This window comes from Microcaecilia unicolor, chromosome 5, assembly GCF_901765095.1.
Source record: "Microcaecilia unicolor chromosome 5, aMicUni1.1, whole genome shotgun sequence".
Taxonomy (NCBI): Eukaryota; Metazoa; Chordata; class Amphibia; order Gymnophiona; family Siphonopidae; genus Microcaecilia; species Microcaecilia unicolor.
The window spans coordinates 358,324,915-358,343,535 of NC_044035.1; the positions used below are offsets into that span (position 1 = coordinate 358,324,915).

Below are 18,621 nucleotides of genomic sequence, written 5' to 3' on the forward strand. Positions count from 1 at the left end.
AATCAAAGCCTAAGTTTGAGGGTAGCTCCAACTTCCTGGAACCATTCAATGGTCAGGTCAGTAATAAAGAATTACGAAAGAAGATAGGCTGAAAGTTCAGAATTATAGGCTGATCTCAGATTTATCCTTTGCAGCTAAAAGAATGGAACTGGTTTTAGAACAATTAGTGAGCTTTGTAGAATCAGCCAATAGTTTACATCCTCAGCAGGCGGGGTTCAGAGAGGGCCATAGTACAGACTAGACTCTGGTCACTGCTATGATGAGCGAGGTCTGTGAGCACTTGGATATGGTAATATTGTCCTTGCTACATCATTAGTCTCAGCATTCGATCCGATATGATTCTTTATTATTCTTATTGCAGTGCCTAAAAGATATAGGCGGTTTTAAAGTGGTTTGATTCATTTCTGAGCCAAAGAACATTTCAAGTGTCTTTAAATGAGGATGTTATAATGCGTTTGTATCGCTCCAGGGTGCGACCGCACCTCGAATATTGTGTTCAATTCTGGTTGCCGCATCTCAAAAAAGTTATAGTGGAATTAGAAAAGGTGCAGAGAAGGGAGACGAAAATGATAAAGGGAATGGGACGACTTCCCTGTGAGGAAAGGCTAAAGCGGATAGGGCTCTTCAGCTTGGAGAAAAGACGGCTGAGGGGAGATATGATAGAGGTCTATAAAATAATGAGTGGAGTTGAACGGGTAGATGTGAAGCGTCTGTTCATGCTTTCCAAAAATACTAGGACTAGGGGGCATGCGATGAAGCTACAACGTAGTAAATTTAAAACGAACCGGAGAAAATGTTTCTTCACTCAATGTGTAATTAAACTCTGGAATTCGTTGCCAGAGAATGTGGTAATGGCGGTTAGCTTAGCGGAGTTTAAAAAAGGTTTGGACGGCTTCCTAAAGGAAAAGTCCATAGACCGTTATTAAATGGACTTGGGGAAAATCCACTATTTCTGGGATAAGCAGTATAAAATATTTTGTACATTTTTGGGATCTTGCCGGGTATTTGTGACCTGGATTGGCCACTGTTGAAAACAGGATGCTGGGCTCGATGGACCTTTGGTCTTTCCCAGTATGGCAACACTTATATACTTAATTCAAGGTATTCTTCAGATTATCAGTTGGATTGTGGAGAATCACAAGGTTCTGTACTATCCCCTTATGTTTAATATATTTTAAGTCCTTTGCTTACTTCAATTCAAAGTTTTGGTTTGACTGTATTTTGTTATGCGGATACTTTAATTATTGCGTGAATAAATCCGCAAACATTGGATATCTCAGAGTTGAAAGATGGATTAAATGTAGTGTTGAAATGGTTAAGATCAGGCCAATAAAGTATTGAAAGGCGGTTTTGCAATATTACAGAGATTAAGGTCTTTAAAATATTTATTTAATGAAGATGCATTACCTACTCTTTTACTATGCAAATGTGAGCTATGACGGTTTACCTGGCAAAAATTAAAGACATTGCAAACTCTGCAAAATGCAACAATTAGATTGCTGGCTAACAAACACAAATATGACCATCTTACCCCTCTGTTTGTTTACGATCATTGGTTGCCTCTTAAATATAGTTTCTTTTAAGGTTCTTATTTTGGCCCATAAAACTTGTTATGAATTAAGCCCACCATATTTGAGTACTTTGGTAATTCCTTACATTGCAGGAAGGGTACTCCAAGAATAGTTAAGCTCTGGAACTCGCTGCCGGAGGATGTAATAACAGCGGTTAGTGTATTTGGGTTTAAAAAAAAAAAAGAATTGGACAAGTTCCTGGAGGAAAAGTCTATGGTCTGTTATTGAAATAGACAGGGGAAGCCACTGCTTGCCCTGGAATTGGTAGAATGGAATGTTGCTACTATTTGGGTTTCTGCCAGGTACTTGTGACCTGGATTGGCCACTGCTGGAAACAGGATCCTGGGCTACATGGACCATTGGTCTGACCCCGTATGACTATTCTTATGTTCCCGAGGCATAGCACCACTCAGAAGCTAGGGTCCACTGGGCAGATCTCATGTGAAGATGTGCCATGGGTGTGACATGAACAGTGGAGACCACGTGGCCTAACGATCTCAACATCTTCCAAGTTGTGACCTGCTGGCTGGCTCGGACCTGAGTGGCAAGAGCGACAAGAGTGTCTGCTCTCAGCACAGGTAGAAAAGCCCTGTGCCTGCTGCAGGTCTAGAAGGGCTTCGAAGAGCTCCAACTGCTGAATGGGATGGGAATTGGAGTACTTTAAAATGAACCCTAGTAGCTCTAATTTAATTTAAATTTTATGTCAGCATTTATAATCCGCTTAACCTTTAAGTTCAAGGTGGAGAACAAACCAGTTTGAAACTACATTATACAGTGGAACATTTCAACTTATTCACACATAGATCAAATGAGTGTACAATTAAGAAGGCAGTCAAAATACGAATGTGTGTACATTCAAACAGAATAAAAGCGATCTGCAAATTTAATCACCTCACTTGTCATTCCATTTTTCAGATCATTTATAAATACGTTAAAGAGTACCGGTCCCAGTACTGATCCCTGCGGCACTCCACTGTTCACCCTCCACAATTGAGAGAAATGACCATTCAACCCTACCCTCTGTTTTCTGTCCAATAACCAGTTCCTAATCCACAACAGAACCTTGCCTCCTATCCCATGACTTTACGTTTCTCAGGAGGAACTTCAGAAAATCCAGATACACAACATCAACCGGCTCACCTTTATCCACGTTTATTCATGCCTTCAAAGACATGAAGCAAATTGGTGAGGCAAGACTTCCCATTGCTGAACCCATGTTGACTCTGTCCCATTAAACCATGTTTGTCTATGTGTTCCGTCATTTTATTCTTTACTAGTAAATCAGGCCCGTTTCTGACACAAATGAAACGGGCGCTAGCGAGGTTTTTGTCGGAGTGTGTATGTTTGAGAGAGTGTGTGTGAGAGAGAGAGTGAATGTGCGAGTGTATGTTTGTGACAGAGAGTGAGACTGCTGGATGCGAGTGTGTCTGCTCTGTCCCCTGCCCTCCCTCCAGCTACCCAGCGATTCTCCTCTCTCCCCTGCTCCCCCTGCAGCCACCCAGCGAGTATCCTTTTTCCTTGCCCCCCCCCCGTATCCACTCAGCAATGCTCTTCTCTCCCCTGCCCCCCCTCCCAGTGAGTCTCCTCTGTCCCCTGCTCCCCCTCCAGCCACCCAGCGATTCTCCTCTGTCCTCTGCCCCCCTCCAGCCACCCAACGATTCTTCTCTGTCCCCTGCCCCCCCTCCAGCCACCCAGCGATTGTCCTCTCTCCCCTGCCCCTCCAGCCACCCAGCGATTCTCCTTTGTCCTCTGGCCCCCCTCCAGCCACCCAGCGATTCTCCATTTTCCCTTGCCCCCCCCTTCCAGCCACCCACTAATGCTCTTCTCTCCCCTGCCCCCCTTCCAGCCACCCAGCGAATCTCCTGTCTCCCCTGCCCCCCCTCCAGTCATCCAGTGATTGTCCTCTCTCCTCTGCCCCCCCCCCTAGCCACCCAGCGATGCTCCTCTCTCCCCTGCCTCCCCTCCAGCCACCCAGCGATTCTCCTTTCTCCCCTGCCCCTAACGATACTGGCCAAATTTCTGGCCCTCCGCCAACCGTCCAACCTCTGCTGCCGTGCAGAGCTCAGCGTGCAGGCCCACTGAATGGTAGATCCATTCGTCGCTGTGCGCCCGCCCTCCCACCTCTGGTTGGTCAGCTGTTGCGTGTGATGTACTCGGAAGTATGTGACGTCACTTCATGAGATGGATGCATCCTTTCAGAGCGCACAAATGCTTCAGGCTTTAGTGCCACGGAGTCAGCTTCAGAACGTTGGCGGTGCGTTTTATTATATAGGATAATAGTTTCCACTATTTTGCCTGGCACTGAAGTCAGGTTTACTACTACTACTAATCATTTCTACAGCGCTACTAGACATACGCAGCACAGGTTTACTGGTCTGTAATTTCCCGGATCACCCCGGAACCTTTAAAAAAAAAAAAATCAGCGCTACATTGGCCACCCTCCAAATCTTCAGGTACTACGGACGATTTTAATGAAAGGTTACAGATCACTAACAACAGATCAGCAATTTCGTGTTTTGAGTTCTTTCAGTACCCTTGGGTGTATGCCATCTAGTCCAAGTGATTTATCACTCTTTAATTTGTCAGTCTGGCTCAGTACATCTTCCAGGTTCACCGAGATTTCTTTCGGTTCCTCCGCATCGTCACCCTTGAAAACCATTTCTGTTACAGGTAGATCTCTTTCATCTTCTTCCGTAAAAACCGAAGCGAAGAATTCAATCTCTCCACTATGGCCTTGTCTTCCCTGAGTGTCCCTTTTGCTCCTTCATGATCTAACAGTCCCACACATTTCCTCACAAGCTTTCTGCTTCTGTTGTACCTGAAAAAAGTGTTACTATGAGTTTTTGTCTCTTCGGCAAGTTTTCCTTCATACTCTCTTTTAGCCTTATTTATCAATGCTTTGCATCTACTTGACACTGCATATGTTGCTTCTTATTTTCTTAATTCAGACCCTTTTTCCATTCTTTGAAGGATGTAGTTTTGGCTCCGATAGTCTCTTTCACTTCACCTTTTAACCATGCTGGCTGTCGTTAATTGGTGGAACACAACGGGTCTGGGCTTACATGATGATATTTTTAAACAATGTCCACGCCTGATTTAAACTCCTAACCTTAGTGACTGACCCTTTCAGCTTTTTTTAAACCATTTTCCTCATTTTGTCATAGTCACCCTTTTGAAAATTAAATGCTGCTACAGTAAATTTCTTTAGTGACGTCACTCCAGATATCAGCTCAAATTTGATCATGTTATGATCACTGTTTCCCAGGAGATACTGGATTTTCCCCAGTCTCAGCTAGGGAGTGCAGAGGGTAAAAATTTCTGCCTTGACGCCCTGTTCAAGAACTGAGAGCAGTTATTTTCCTGAAACTCCCCAAGTGCTACCCACGTAGTAACAAAGCTTTTAGATAGTTTTAATATTGATCTTCAGTTACCTGTTACTGCTTATTGTTTTTCCATCTGTTTTATATTGTTCACTGTTCTATTCTTCTGATAATAAACCCATTAGTTTATTAGCTCTAATGTCCTGGACTGATTAAGAATCCGGGTGGTGTGTGTTTTTTAGGAACTGTGGGACCCCTGATATTGTGGCCCTAGTGTCCTTGAAAACCACCGGGGAGATAACCTGTGGGTGGGAGACTTGCCCAGATGCAAGAGGAACCCAGCAGGCAGATGGAATGGTATGGCAGTTTAGAGCACGTGTCCAGGGGCAGGCATGCCTGAGAAGTCCTGGGAGGTGACCACAGGGCTAACCCGAGGTGGTTGCTAGGTATTCTGTGACAACAGTACTGGAAGTGATGTGTCCTCAGCCAAAATTGAAGATACTTCCTGTGACCTGGAAGTATCGGGATGTGAGTGTACGCATCCTTTAAGTCCAGAGAGTATAGCCAATCAGTTTCCTGAATCATGGAGAGAAGGGTGCCCAGGGAAACCATCCTGAACTTTTCTTTGACCAGGAATTGTTCAGGACTCTTAGGTCTAGGAAGGGACACATCCCCCCTGTTTTCTTAGGCACGATGAGGTACCTAGAATAGAATTCCTGCCCTTCTTCTCTTGGTGGAATGGGCTCGACCGCATGGGCCTATAGAAGGGCAGAGAGTTCCTCGGCAAGTACCTGCTTTTGCTGAAATCTGAAGTGAGATGCTCTCAGTGGGCAATTTGGTGGTCGTTGATGCCAATGTAGGATGTAACCAAGATGGATTATGAGAACCTACTGGTTGGAGGTTACAAGGGGCCACCTTTCTTGGAAAAACATTTAGCTTCCCCCCAACTGGCAGGTCATCCAGGATGATTACTTCTACTGTGATTATGATTTGCAGGAGCCAGTCAAAAGCTCGTCCCCAGCTTTGACTGGGGAGTTGGCTGGGGTTTAGGCACAAGCTGTTGATGAGAACAAGCATGCTGGGACTGAGCCTACTGAGGTTGGCGAGAAGAAAGGGTGTACCTACAGCTCTGAAAGCAGTAGGGACCCCTCTTTGACTTGCCCAAAAACTTCCTAGATGAGGAGGAAGGTGCAGAATACGTCCAATGGGAGAGAGTATCAATGGTGTCGGTTTGTTTCTTGAAGAGGTCAGCGACCTCCTCTACCTTGTCTCCTGAAAGGTTATCTCCCCAGCACGTAGCATCCACTAACCTCTGCTGAACTACAGGATCTAAGTCAAAGATACACAGCCATGAGAGTCTACGCATTGCTATGCTCTGGGCAGAGATCCTGGACACCACATCAACAGCCTTTCAAAAGGAATTTTATTCCGCTCATGTTAGTGTGTACCAGTCACAGATGATGCTCTTCCTAGGTCTTGCACAAAAGCTGACTGAGTTGCTTTGGTTGTGTAAGAATTTGTCAGTGGTTTCGTGGGAGGAAGGGAAATGTGAACCACCATTAATGAAATATCAGTACCGGAACTAGGGAAGACTTGAGCAGATGAATGGCATTGGCTCCCTTCAACTCAACATTTTATGGATTATTATAAAGTACAAAAGTTGCAACTTTATGGAAGTAATGGAAAAAACATAAAAGGGCAAAAGGCTAGAAAGTACAGAAACCATAGACATATACAGCTACTAATCCTGCCCTGCAGAACCTCTGCTACTCCAGAGCTGAGATGTCCACAAATACCCCTACTAATGCACCTCAAGCTCTTCAGCTTAAGAAGAGACGGCTGAGAGGAGATATGATAGAAGTCTATAAAATAATGAGTGGAGTGGAATGGGTAGAGGTGAATCGCTTGTTTATTCTTTCCAAAAACAATACTAGGACTAGGGGGCATGCGATGAAGCTCCAAAGTAATACATTTAAAACAAATTGGAGAAAATATTTCTTCACTCAACATGTAATTGAACTCTGGAATTTGTTGTGAGAGAATCTGGTAAAAGCAGTTAGCTTAGTGGGGTTTAAAAAAGGTTTGGATAACTTCCTAAAAGAAAAGTCCATAAGCCATTATTAAGATGGACTTGGAAAAATCCACTGCTTATTTCTCGGACAAGCAGCATAAAATCTGTTCTGCTGTTCTGGGATCTTGCCAGATACTTGTGACCTGGATTGGCCACGGTTCGAAAACAGGATACTGGGTTTGATAGATCTTCGGTGTGTCCCAGTATGGCAGTGCTTATGTTCGTTTTGCTACTCATACCCCTACTAATGCACTGCATTCCTGCCCTGAAGCATCCATGGCTACTCCAATACTAATAAATAAACAAACAATCTGCAACAAGTGTGTAGTTATAACAAAGAAACTATCAAACACATCACTCCAATATAGTGTCACACTGGGGATTCAGATCTGAAGGATAAAATAAATTTTAAAAAATAGCCTCAGTGTAACAGGGAGCCTGACTTTTATGCTCCACTGTAAATATTACCATCACAGGCTTCCACCACCTTCTGAAAAAAAACACAGAGAAAAACTCCCAGAATATTTCAAAAATTCTAAAGAAGTGGGAGAAAAGTCTGTGTTTAAAAAACAGAAGGGAGGGTAACACAATTTAACATAATACAGATCCAAATACCCACAACACTAAATCTCACTATGAATATACTATATTCACTATATTCATAGTGAGATTTAGTGTTGTGGGTATTTGGATCTGTATTATGTTAAATTGTGTTACCCTCCCTTCTGTTTTTTAAACACAGACTTTTCTCCCACTTCTTTAGAATTTTTGAAATATTCTGGGAGTTTTTCTCTGTGTTTTTTTTCAGAAGGTGGTGGAAGCCTGTGATGGTAATATTTACAGTGGAGCATAAAAGTCAGGCTCCCTGTTACACTGAGGCTATTTTTTTAAATTTATTTTATCCTTCAGATCTGAATCCCCAGTGTGACACTGTATTGGAGTGATGTGTTTGATAGTTTCTTTGTTACTCCAATACTAAGATATCCATACATGCCCCTATTAATGCACCTCATTCCTCCCCTGCAGCATCCGGCCTTTCTTCATTCAAAACCAGTGGCTCTCAATCCATTCCTTGGGACACATCTAGCAAGTCAGGTTTTCAGGATACCCACAATGAACATATATGAGAATAATTTGCGTAGGTTACCTCCACTGTATGCAAATCTAATGAATATTCATTCATTTTGCATATCCCGAAAACCTGAGTGGTTCTTAGGTCCCGCTTCAGTAGATTCACAGTCAGAGTAGGGTCACTGCCTGTGTCCTGGTCTTGTGCCTGAGAAAGGATACAGTCTCTTCCCGGGCCTTGGCAACAACCAAGTTCTCCATCATTTGCCGCTGAAGGGAAAGTGTCTAAAAGGAAAAAGGCAATGAGCACATTAGCAATTCATTGGGATGGCATGGGATGGTCTGGTGTCTGGTGTTTGAGTAAGGTATGAAACTTGCTACTCTCTCCCTTATTGATCTGGTTCTAGCAAAAACTACAGATTGTCCTGACATACAGTTTACAAGAATGATCTCAGGCAGAATAGTAAGCTAAGGACCCTTCCCGTATTAGTTCTGTTGATTGCACTTGCCAAGGAAGTTTTCTGCAGAGCCTGCTTTGGGTTCAGACGAGCTAGCCGGGCCTCATAAGCTGCCTTCAGTTTCTGGTTTTGCCGTGAAGCTTCCTCCAACGGGGTCAGCTCCCTGGAAAGACAAATCAATAAAAACACACAGTACAATATGCACTGTACAGGCTGCTGTCAGGGAAAGAGGCACAGAGCTGTCACAGGCAGGATACAGGAAGTCAATGAGCCTTGTAAAAACACAGAACACCACACCACCATTATTGCATTCATAGTGAGATCACGAGAAACACAAAGGGGGTACCCCAGATTCCTTTACAGAATACTGCTGGAAACCCACATTGGCGTAGCTAAAGTTAGGCCTGATGTAAATGGGCGTGACTTATAATGTTCTGAATGTTATGCGCATAAGTGCGAGATACGTCCATCCCCTTGTGCAGTTATGCGCACCCTGATAGAATAACGTTGTTCTGCCCCCGTATTCATGGAGGCAGGTTGTTTATTTTTTATATGTATAATGTTGGACGCTGTTATATTAGATTGCATTGCCTGTAACAGTTTACATTGCTTGTGCCTTTAAGAAAAGCAGGAAGTGCCTTTGGAGTACAAATATTAGTCTTCCTGCAGTTCTCTGTAACAGGCTTTTCCTGAGCACATGTCCCAGTTCCCCGTGCCTTGTGGGACTTTTCTTATTGGCTGGCCTTGCCCCTGTGTATGTGGACTGGAGCCTCAGCCCGGCCGCCCTTCTCTCTCCTTTTGGGGTTTGAGAGTGTGTGTACAGCATGCTTTTCAAAGGACTGTAAGCTGACTTTGCTGTCCCTGTTGCATACTCCCCCCTCTTTCAAGCTACTGTAAATGACCAGGTTTTTACTATTTAAAAGCATTGACAAGTACATAAGTAATGCCACATTGGGAAAAGACCAAGGGTCCATCGAGCCCAGCATCCTGTTCACGACAGCGGCCAATCAAGGCCAAGGGCACCTGGCAAGCTTCCCAAACGTACATACATTCTATACATGTTATTCCTGGAATTGTGGATTTTTCCTAAGTCCATTTAGTAGTGGTTTATGGACTTGTCCTTTAGGAAACTGTCCAACCCCTTTTTAAACTCTGCTAAGCTAACCGCCTTCACCACTTTCTCTGGCAACGAATTCCAGAGTTTAATTACACGTTGGGTGAAGAAAGATTTTCTCTGATTTGTTTTAAATTTACTACACTGTAGTTTCATCGCATGCCCCCTAGTCCTAGTATTTTTGGAAAGCGTGAACAGACGCTTCACATTCACCTGTTCCACTCCACTCATTATTTTATAGACCTCTATCATGTCTCCCCTCAGCCGCCTTTTCTCCAAGCTGAAGAGCCCTAGTCTCCTTAGTCTTTCTTCATAGGGAAGTCGTCCCATCCCCGCTATCATTTTAGTCGCCCTTCGCTGCACCTTTTCCAATTCCACTATATCTTTCTTGAGTTGCGGCGACCAGAATTGAACACAATACTCAAGGTGCGGTCGCACAACATCTACTCATCAGCCAGTGCTGAGATTTCCCGCCTTCCCTGGTTACAGGGTGAGCTGGTAGAGGAAAGACTCCCAGTTCTGCAAGGCTGAGACTCTTGTGCACCATATTTCCTTTGTTTGATTGCACTAAAGAAGTTTTGGTTCAAGAGTTCTGAGTCTTCACAGTAATGTTCTGTACTCTGGTTAACTGCATCCTAATTTCCCGAGTAGACAGAGCAGAACAAGCGTGTAAGTCACGTACCTTATAGAAACTGCCTTTTAACTATTTATTTATTTATTTGCTGCACTTGTATCCCACATTTTCCCACCCATTTGCAGGCTCAATGTGGCTTACAACATGTTACAACGACATTCACAAAATGAAAATGGAGGAAAACCCTATTTGATTCCCACACAAATTCACCCATTTCCTTAAGGTGCTCATTTCTGTCAATTCCCTGCTTAAACTGGGAAAAAAATCCCAGCAAGGCTTGTTCAAGTCAAGTAAAGCCTCTCAACAGAACACGTGATGATGCAAGGTCAAACAAGCCAATCAGTTTTGCTTTTCTGAGTGTAGCACACCCCCCCCCCCCCCCTCTGCCAGGACTTTTTTCTTGGATCTGAACTGGGCCACAAAAGAGTAGCAAAGCATATGACTCTTGAAATGGCATTGAAGCATAAGAGTAAACAGCTTAAAGCCCCCCCCCCCCCAATCCTGTGCATATAATCAAGATATTTTGCCAAAAATGGCTCATATTTTAGAGTTGCAATCCTGTGATTAAGCAGGCATTTGCCGAATATGTTCAGTATCCAGTGCTCCAGATACTCAGTGGACTGTGCCTGCTTATCAGATTCAAAGAAAGATGGTGGGAAGGAAAAGGGACTTGATATATACTACCTTTCTGTGTTTTTTTTGCAACTACATTCAAAGCGGTATACATACATACAAGTACTTATTTTGTACCTGGGGCAATGGAGGATTAAGTGACTTGCCCAGAGTTACCATGATGACTGATAAAGTGAGTTTCCCACTGTTGTGATACTCGATGCAAAAAGGCCTTGTTCTGAGCTCAGTGTTTTCCAGAGACTGAGCAACACCTGATAACTTTTACAATTTTGTAAGAAAGTAGCTGGCTCGGTAAGAAATACTGCTATGAAATGACTTTTCAGCAAAAAGGTTTAATGATTTTTATTCAGAAACAAAGTATGTCCAATATCAAGCAACTAAGCAACAAATCCAAACAGGTACATCAGATAGCTACAAAACCATGAGCAAGCAGAACAAATAGCAACCCAAAAACATCTTACAGCAACAAGTGTGAAACATATGATCCTCACTTCGTTGTGATAAACCTCCTACTACCCTCCAACTGCGTAATCCTCTGTACCATACTTTATAAAATAGGTTCAAAAGTACCCCCCCCCCTCCCCTACCTAAACCCTTACTGATATGACCGGGATCTGGGTCCCTCTCATTATTCTGCCTTGCCTCACCCTGTGCTTGGAACAATCTTCCTCAACCCCTACGCCAAGCCCCCTCCCTACCCATCTTCAAATCTCTGCTTAAAACTCACCTCTTCAAGGCTGCTTTCGGCACCTAACCTTTCGTGAAATATAGTATGCCCTATCAGACGGACTCTACACTTTGTCTTTTAGATTGTACACCTGTCTTTTAGATTGTAAGCTCTTTGAGCAGGGACTGTCCTTCCATGTTAAATTGTACAGCGCTGCGTAACCCTAGTAGCGCTTTAGAAATGTTAAATAGTAGTAGTAGTAGTTTTTATCAAATTTTCTCATTCCATATGCTCCACAATGTACATTTATGCTCTTCTCAACAGTAGCTACTGATGGTTCCCTCTTTCCGTCACATCTGGCTGGATTCTCTCTGAAACACCTGCTTCAGTGTTGTTCCACCCTCCCTTTCTCTATCAGAACAACTTTAAAAATAAAAACCTTAAGGCTTACTTTTGTACTCAAGCCTTTCAGCAAAACCGATTCTTTCTGGCCCTTCCTTGTTATTAACTGCCAGCAGTGCATACCCTTCCTTTTGGTTTTTTTCTTCCCTTCCCCCTCCCCCCAGATCCCCCTTGATATTGTAATTTTTTTCCTTTTGTTTCTTTCCCTTTGACTCCTTCTATTTTTATTTTATTTTTTTATTTTGTGTTACATTTGTACCCCGCGCTTTCCCACTCATGGCAGGCTCAATGCGGCTTAGGTACTTATTTGTACCTGGGGCAATGGAGGGTTAAGTGACTTGCCCAGAGTCACAAGGAGCTGCCTGTGCCTGAAGTGGGAATCGAACTCAGTTCCCCAGGACCAGAGTCCACCACCCTAACCACTAGGCCACTCCTCCACTCTTGCTGTTTTGAACCCTTTTACCTTATATTTTAAATAATATTGCAAACCACAAAGATGTTTTATAACGATTCTGTGGTATACCAAATAAATTTGAACTTGAATTTTATCAAAATGATACGGGAAGTAAGGACTGCAATACTATGGGATGCATTAAAGGCTGTGGTGAGTGGAGTTCTTATAAATGGCGAGTGGGTGAGAAAGAAGTGACAGTAGGAACAGAGAGTGTTGTTGCTGAGGGAACAGTGGAAGAAATGAGAACACTGCCATAAAACAAACCCATCCATGGAAGTGTGGAGGGAGTTGGTAAAGTTGGTGGGGGGGGGGGGGGGGAAACAAAGGGATATGCAGGTGGTGGACATCAAACATATAAATGGCAAGTGACCGACTCACCTGCAAATGCGCAGTAGAGACTTCCCTCTCTGTCCCGCCCTCGCGTCAAGACGTGATGACGTCAGAGGGCGGAACAGAGAGGGAAACGGAGTCGGACTGTCGGACGCTGCCGCTGGAGCCTGGAAACGAACATAACGCGCACCAACCTCCACCCCCCCCCCCCATCCCTGCCGCCGCTCCCTCCCCCCTCCGTGCTGGGCCCCCTGCACTGACATGACAGCGCCTCTCACCTCCGTGTGGAAGCGCTGCAGGCAGCAGAGCAATCTGCTGCTGCTGCCTGCAGCGCTTTCACACGGAGGTGAGAAGCGCTGTCAGGTCAGTGCAGGGGGCCCAGCACGGAGGGGGGAGGGAGCGGTGGCGAGGAGAGTAGCTGGAAATCTCGCCCGTTTTAACGGGCTTAATGGCTAGTTGATTATAAAAGGCACCTTTGAAAGCAATGTCTTTTGAATTTGGAAATAAAACTGGGAGATTAGTGGCTAGGAAAGGAGGGGAATTCAAGCTATTACTAAAATTAAAGGTCAATGAGATTGATTAGAATATACAGATAAAGACATTCAGGAGCAATTTGTATACAGAAAGCTTTATAGCAGGGAAGCAGGGCAGGGATCTGCAGAAATAGAGGACTACTTGGCATCGGTGTCACTTCCAGAAATACCCACAGCAGATAAGGAGCAGTTGAATGCACCCTTGCACCTGTCAGAACCTTTAAAGGCTATTAAGGAACTGAAAACGGATAAGGCTCCCAGGTTATATGGCTATACAGCCTTGTTTTACAAAAAGTACAATGGGGAAGTGAGGAAACTGTCTGGCACTGGCCTTAGTTCCCCAATACTGGAGTTGCCAAATCTTCACCTGTCTTTTGCGGGACGCAGACCGTAGAAGTCTGTCCAGCACTGGCTGTTGAGGTGTTGAACAAGAGTAGTGAGAACTAAAGCCATGTTGGGATGCCTAAATAGAAAGAGGATGGAAACACCTGTGTTTATCCCACACATTTTTTAATTCCCAGCCACAAATATTCCCAGCCTAGTTCAATGGCAGGGGTGTTAACTACAAGTGGTATATTAAATAAAAAGCTTCCTCCCACTCTCTCATCACCTCCACAATGTCCTGGCAGGCATGAAACAAGCAGAAAAGCATATCCACACTCGCCATCACCAAAGACTTCTTACTTTTTAGTGCTGTGGGCCTCAGCTTCCTGAAGCTTCTGAAAGATTTCTGGAGGTGGAAAGAACGAGAGTTTCCCTCCCTCGTCGGACAGGATCCGCGAGTGACTAGAAGTCCAGGCAGCTTTGGAAACCTTGGGGGCAGTGGACTTCCCTGTGACCCTCCCTATAAGAAGCAAAGTATAATATATAAAAAGTCAGTTCTAGGAGGAAAACAACAGACAAATTTACAGAGTCCAACACTTCCTGGCAAGCCCAAATCAGTTCCTGCACCTCTAACACAAAATAACTAGCTGAATAAATATCTAAAAAGCATTAAAGGATACTAATATTAAGAGAAGGATTCTGGGTGAAGCTGGAAGCAGATAATGGGAGCCACACTCTTATTTCCTACTTCTGAGCAGAACAAACCAGGCACTCCAGACAGTAATTTACAGCAAACTATTTATTAAAAAGCACAGACAGTATCCAATGTCTGTCCCAAAAACAAAACAATTCATCAGAGAATATCAAACTAACCCAAGAGATTCTCATATACATTTGAACATAGTACAATACAGATCAACATTTTTAATGGAACTTACAGTACAATTCTATTTTCAGTGTTTTAAGTACTGTACTTTCATACTGTGGTTATAAGTTGGTTCTATCAGCCTTTAAATTATTTCACTTTGATGAAAAACAAACACCAATAGCCAGCTTTGGTTAGCAGGTCCGTGCTCCATAAACTGAGCTGCTGTTGCAGGGAAAGCAGTGAATGCCATCATTTGGGTTATACGTTCCTGAGCTTCAGATAACACAGAACGTTGGACAACCTGGATGAAATTTAGAATCCATTCCATACCCTGAAAAGCATACGGAGTGTACCTTGAATATAGTATGTATCAGGTAATGGTGTCTTGGATTACAAAGGGGCTCATTTTCAAAGCACTTAGACTTACAAAGTTCCATATCTTACTATGGAATTTTGTAAGTCTAAGTGCTTTGAAAATATGCCTCAAAGTGTACACAGATTCTCTCAGACTTATGGCGGTAACTATCAGGCAGCAATTAAGATTGTGTCAAGGAGATTAGCCAAATCACTATCTGGGAATGTGTAGGGAAAGGGGAATAGGAAATGGCCTGGAAGGGATCTCCAAATAACACATACTCCTTCTATGGATCCATCCAATATGTCCAAATCTGCATTTTAGTCTGCCAATCTGTAGCAAAATGCCTCTCTCTTCCATCATTACATCCCCCACCCAGGTATAGAGCAACTGAGACCAACCTATCTTGGCTACTGTAGAGTTAGCTCTTTCCAGACACTGTCCTGCCAGCTTCAGCATGCGTGAGGTGTCGGGCATCACCACCATGGGCCCATCTTCAGGAGAACAAACAGCAAAAACAACAGAATATAAAAAAGTTACATTTATTTCCAGAGTGAAAAAGACTTTATTCATAATAAAATTCAAATAATGTCAGACTCCTCAGCTTTCTTCATTGCAATTTCAGTGAAACGCGTGCTTTTGAAAAAGTGCTAGCTTGACAGTCCTGGGAACTGAGCCAGACAGGTACAGCACAAAGAGAAACACAGCACCAGCCGTAGCAATACACAGCATAGCTTTCTACCTTTTGATGCTGTTTCCTCCAGTAAGACCTGAGAAATGTAATTGATGCTCTTCAGGTATTGGGTATAAGCCTCCTATTGAGGGAGGGAGAGAAAAACCAGGAAAATCAGTACTATGTAATCCATTTGAGAAGTGATAACAGTACTGTTCAGTTTCATCCCAAAGCATTACATTAATGATTCTATGGTGAGAATATGGAAAGGAAATGTTAAAACAATCCAGGAACATAAGACCTTTGATGTCAAAATAATGCAACATTTTGATACTCCCCGAACAGGACCTAACAAAGATCTGGATTTCCTATGACGTTATAAACCATAAAATTATACTGTTTTGTCACCCTCTGTTCACCCATCCATCTGTACCTGTTTATCATCCCCACCTCCACCCTTCCTCATGAGACTATCAATAGAATGCTTTTTAAAAAAAAACTTTTATTAATATAGATCACATACAGTTGTTTACAATAGATGTCATCTCATTTGGCTTATTTCTCCAACCTTAACATCCGCTTGAACAACAATAAATGCACAACATATGCAATTCCTATTCTACTACATCCCCATACTTGTCCTACCTCCCCCCCTGCATCAGGGTGAGGCTGACATTCAGTTTTGTAATCTTAAAATAGAATGCTTTTATGTTTCAAATATATATTCTGATATTTGTTATTGTTTGCTCATTTCTGATCTGAAAAATCAAAAATTTTAATTATTAATTTTATCAATGTCTATGTAAATTGCAGGTTCTGCTTTGAATTTATTTATAAATTGTTTTCCCCCAATCCCCCCTCCTTTACCTTCCTACCTTTTCCTCTTGTTACATGTATATTGATATTCTTTGATTATTCCTTGTACTTTGCATCTTTTATCTCAGTATCATTATAAATTAATAAAAATTTCATGAAACATAAAAAAAATGAATTAAGTTAGTCCAATAAAAAGGCATCACCTTTTTTGTTATTTTATTCCTATTTATTACTCCCAGATAAAAGAAAAGACTATGTCATACAAATACCTTTAGATGATCTGGGCTCACGAGTACAGAGTACCCCACACTGCCTCCCTCCCCTGTCACTGAGGGGCTCCCATGGCAGGGACCCAACCACAGCCGGATCTGAAGGGAGTAACTGAGGGGGGCTCCCAGGGGCAGAAATCCTGTCAAAAGCCAAGTGTGAGAGGAGTCCTACCTCGGGCCGGTTGCTGCTGTCAAAGAGGAGGGCAGCATTGGCCAGCTTCATGGCTTGTTGCAGGGGTTTCAAAGCTGTGTCTCCAGCCATTGCGACTCCGCCTTCCCGGAACTCTCTGTCTGCGGCAGTGCGCACCCGGCCGGAGCGGATAGGAGAGCGGACCGCAGGGAACCGGAAGTGGCTCCGGCCGGACTGCATTCCGAACGGACCAAGCTCCGGCCTCTTTTTTTTTTTTTTTCCTGCGTCGCGCCTCCTCCTTACTGCGCATGCTCAGCGGTGACGCGGGACTACCGTTCCCGGAGGGCTTAGCGCCCGCGCTCTCCCTGGCCCCCAGGTGGCGCTGTAGCCTCTTCCGCTCCCGCTCTCTCGGGTGTTGTGAGGAGGCGCGGGCGGGACTCGGCCTGTGCGGTTCCTCCAGATGAAGCGGGATCGGCGCGGGCGCTTCCTGACGCCGCGGAGGTTGGAGCGGCATCCGGAGGGGAGGCAGCGGGCTGGAGCGGGCAGGTGCCGGAGGGCGGCCAGAGCCCGGGACAGCGGAACCGGGGCGGATGGGGAAACCGGGGCTGAGACGCTGCTGGACGACAAGGAGAGGAAGGCGCAGGTGCCGGAGGAGGAGGAGGCCCGGCCCCGGGACTCAGGTAGGGCAGGCTGACATGTGCTCCTATGACTCTGTGGGTACTCGAGCAGCCCCCCCCCCCCCCCAATATCGTATGTGTCCAGGGAGGGGTTATTTATTTCCACTGGGCTTTGCTCCTATCACGTCGTGTGTCTTATGTCTATGTGGAACGCAGGAAGCGCCTGAAAACTCTGCTCTTCACCTAGGCCTAGTAACTGAATGACACTGGCTGCACAGACTGCAGAGAGCAAGACATGGTTACTAATACTTATCATTTCTATAGCACTACTAGACGTACGCAGCGCTGCACACTTGAACATGAAGAGACAGTTCCTGCTCAACAGAGCTTACAATCCAATTAGGACAGACAAACAGGACAAATAAGGGATAAGGACAAAGGGTAGTAACATTCCGTGCGGAATCCCAAAGAGTAGCAAGATTCCAGAATCCCAAACACTACTACTACTTATCATTTCTATAGCGCTACTAGACGTACGCAGCGCTGTACACTTGAACATGAAGAGACAGTCCCTGCTTGACAGAGCTTACAATCTAATCAGGACAGACAAACAGGACAAATAAGGGATAAGGACAAAGGGTAGCAAGATTCCGGAATCCCAAAGACTACTACTACTTATCATTTCTATAGCGCTACTACACAGCGCTGTACACTTGAACATGAAGAGACAGTCCCTGCTCAACACAGCTTACAAACAAGGGATAATGAGGAGGAGGCTTAGGAATGGATCCTCAGGAGCTTAGCCAAGATTGGGTGGTTGGGAGACGGAGATGGTGCTGGGCAGACTTATACGGTCTGTGCCAGAGCCGGTGGTGGGAGGCGGGGCTGGTGGTTTGGAGACGGGGATAGTGCTGGGCAGACTTATACGGTCTGTGCCAGAACCGGTGGTGGGAGGCGGGGATAGTGCTGGGCAGACTTATACAGTCTGTGCCCTGAAAAAGACAGATACAAATCAAGGTAGGGTATACACAAAAAGTAGCACATGTGAGTTTATCTTGTTGGGCAGACTGGATGGACCGTGCAGGTCTTTTTCTGCCGTCATCTACTATGTTACTATGACAAAGAGTAGCAAGATTCCGGAATCCCAATCCCACTCCCACCCTAGCTAAGTCAAGATTCAGGCACCTTTCTGACCTCACGTTCAACTTTCTTCAAATTAGCACCTTCTTTTCTTACTCCTCTTACTCTATCTATAGGTTCCATGTTTGTTTACACCCTACGCTGCTGTCTATTAAAATGTTTTATTGGGTATTG

General features: G+C 44.3%; 2 protein-coding genes across 3 annotated transcripts in view; one reads left to right on the plus strand and one right to left on the minus strand.

Annotated features, from left to right (window-relative positions):
- Window positions 1–16,834, minus strand: part of VPS9D1 (VPS9 domain containing 1) — a 64,661-nt gene extending 47,827 nt beyond the window's left edge. The window contains exons 1-6 of the mRNA XM_030204614.1: window positions 16,733–16,834; window positions 15,545–15,617; window positions 15,204–15,296; window positions 13,940–14,099; window positions 8,540–8,651; window positions 8,253–8,315 (exon numbers count right to left, since the gene is read on the minus strand). Coding sequence (XP_030060474.1) covers window positions 8,253–8,315; window positions 8,540–8,651; window positions 13,940–14,099; window positions 15,204–15,296; window positions 15,545–15,617; window positions 16,733–16,822 — 591 coding nt within the window. The 5' untranslated portion in view covers window positions 16,823–16,834. The remainder of the gene's footprint in view (window positions 1–8,252; window positions 8,316–8,539; window positions 8,652–13,939; window positions 14,100–15,203; window positions 15,297–15,544; window positions 15,618–16,732) is intronic.
- A 146-nt stretch (window positions 16,835–16,980) lies between these two features.
- LOC115470968 (zinc finger protein 276-like) overlaps window positions 16,981–18,621 on the plus strand; it is a 31,756-nt gene continuing 30,115 nt past the window's right edge. The window contains exon 1 of one of the 2 annotated variants that reach the window (XM_030204616.1): window positions 16,981–17,370. In XM_030204616.1, the coding sequence (XP_030060476.1) occupies window positions 17,151–17,370 (220 nt within the window). In that variant the 5' untranslated portion in view covers window positions 16,981–17,150. The remainder of the gene's footprint in view (window positions 17,371–18,621) is intronic. The other variant, XM_030204615.1, reaches the window with a different exon arrangement.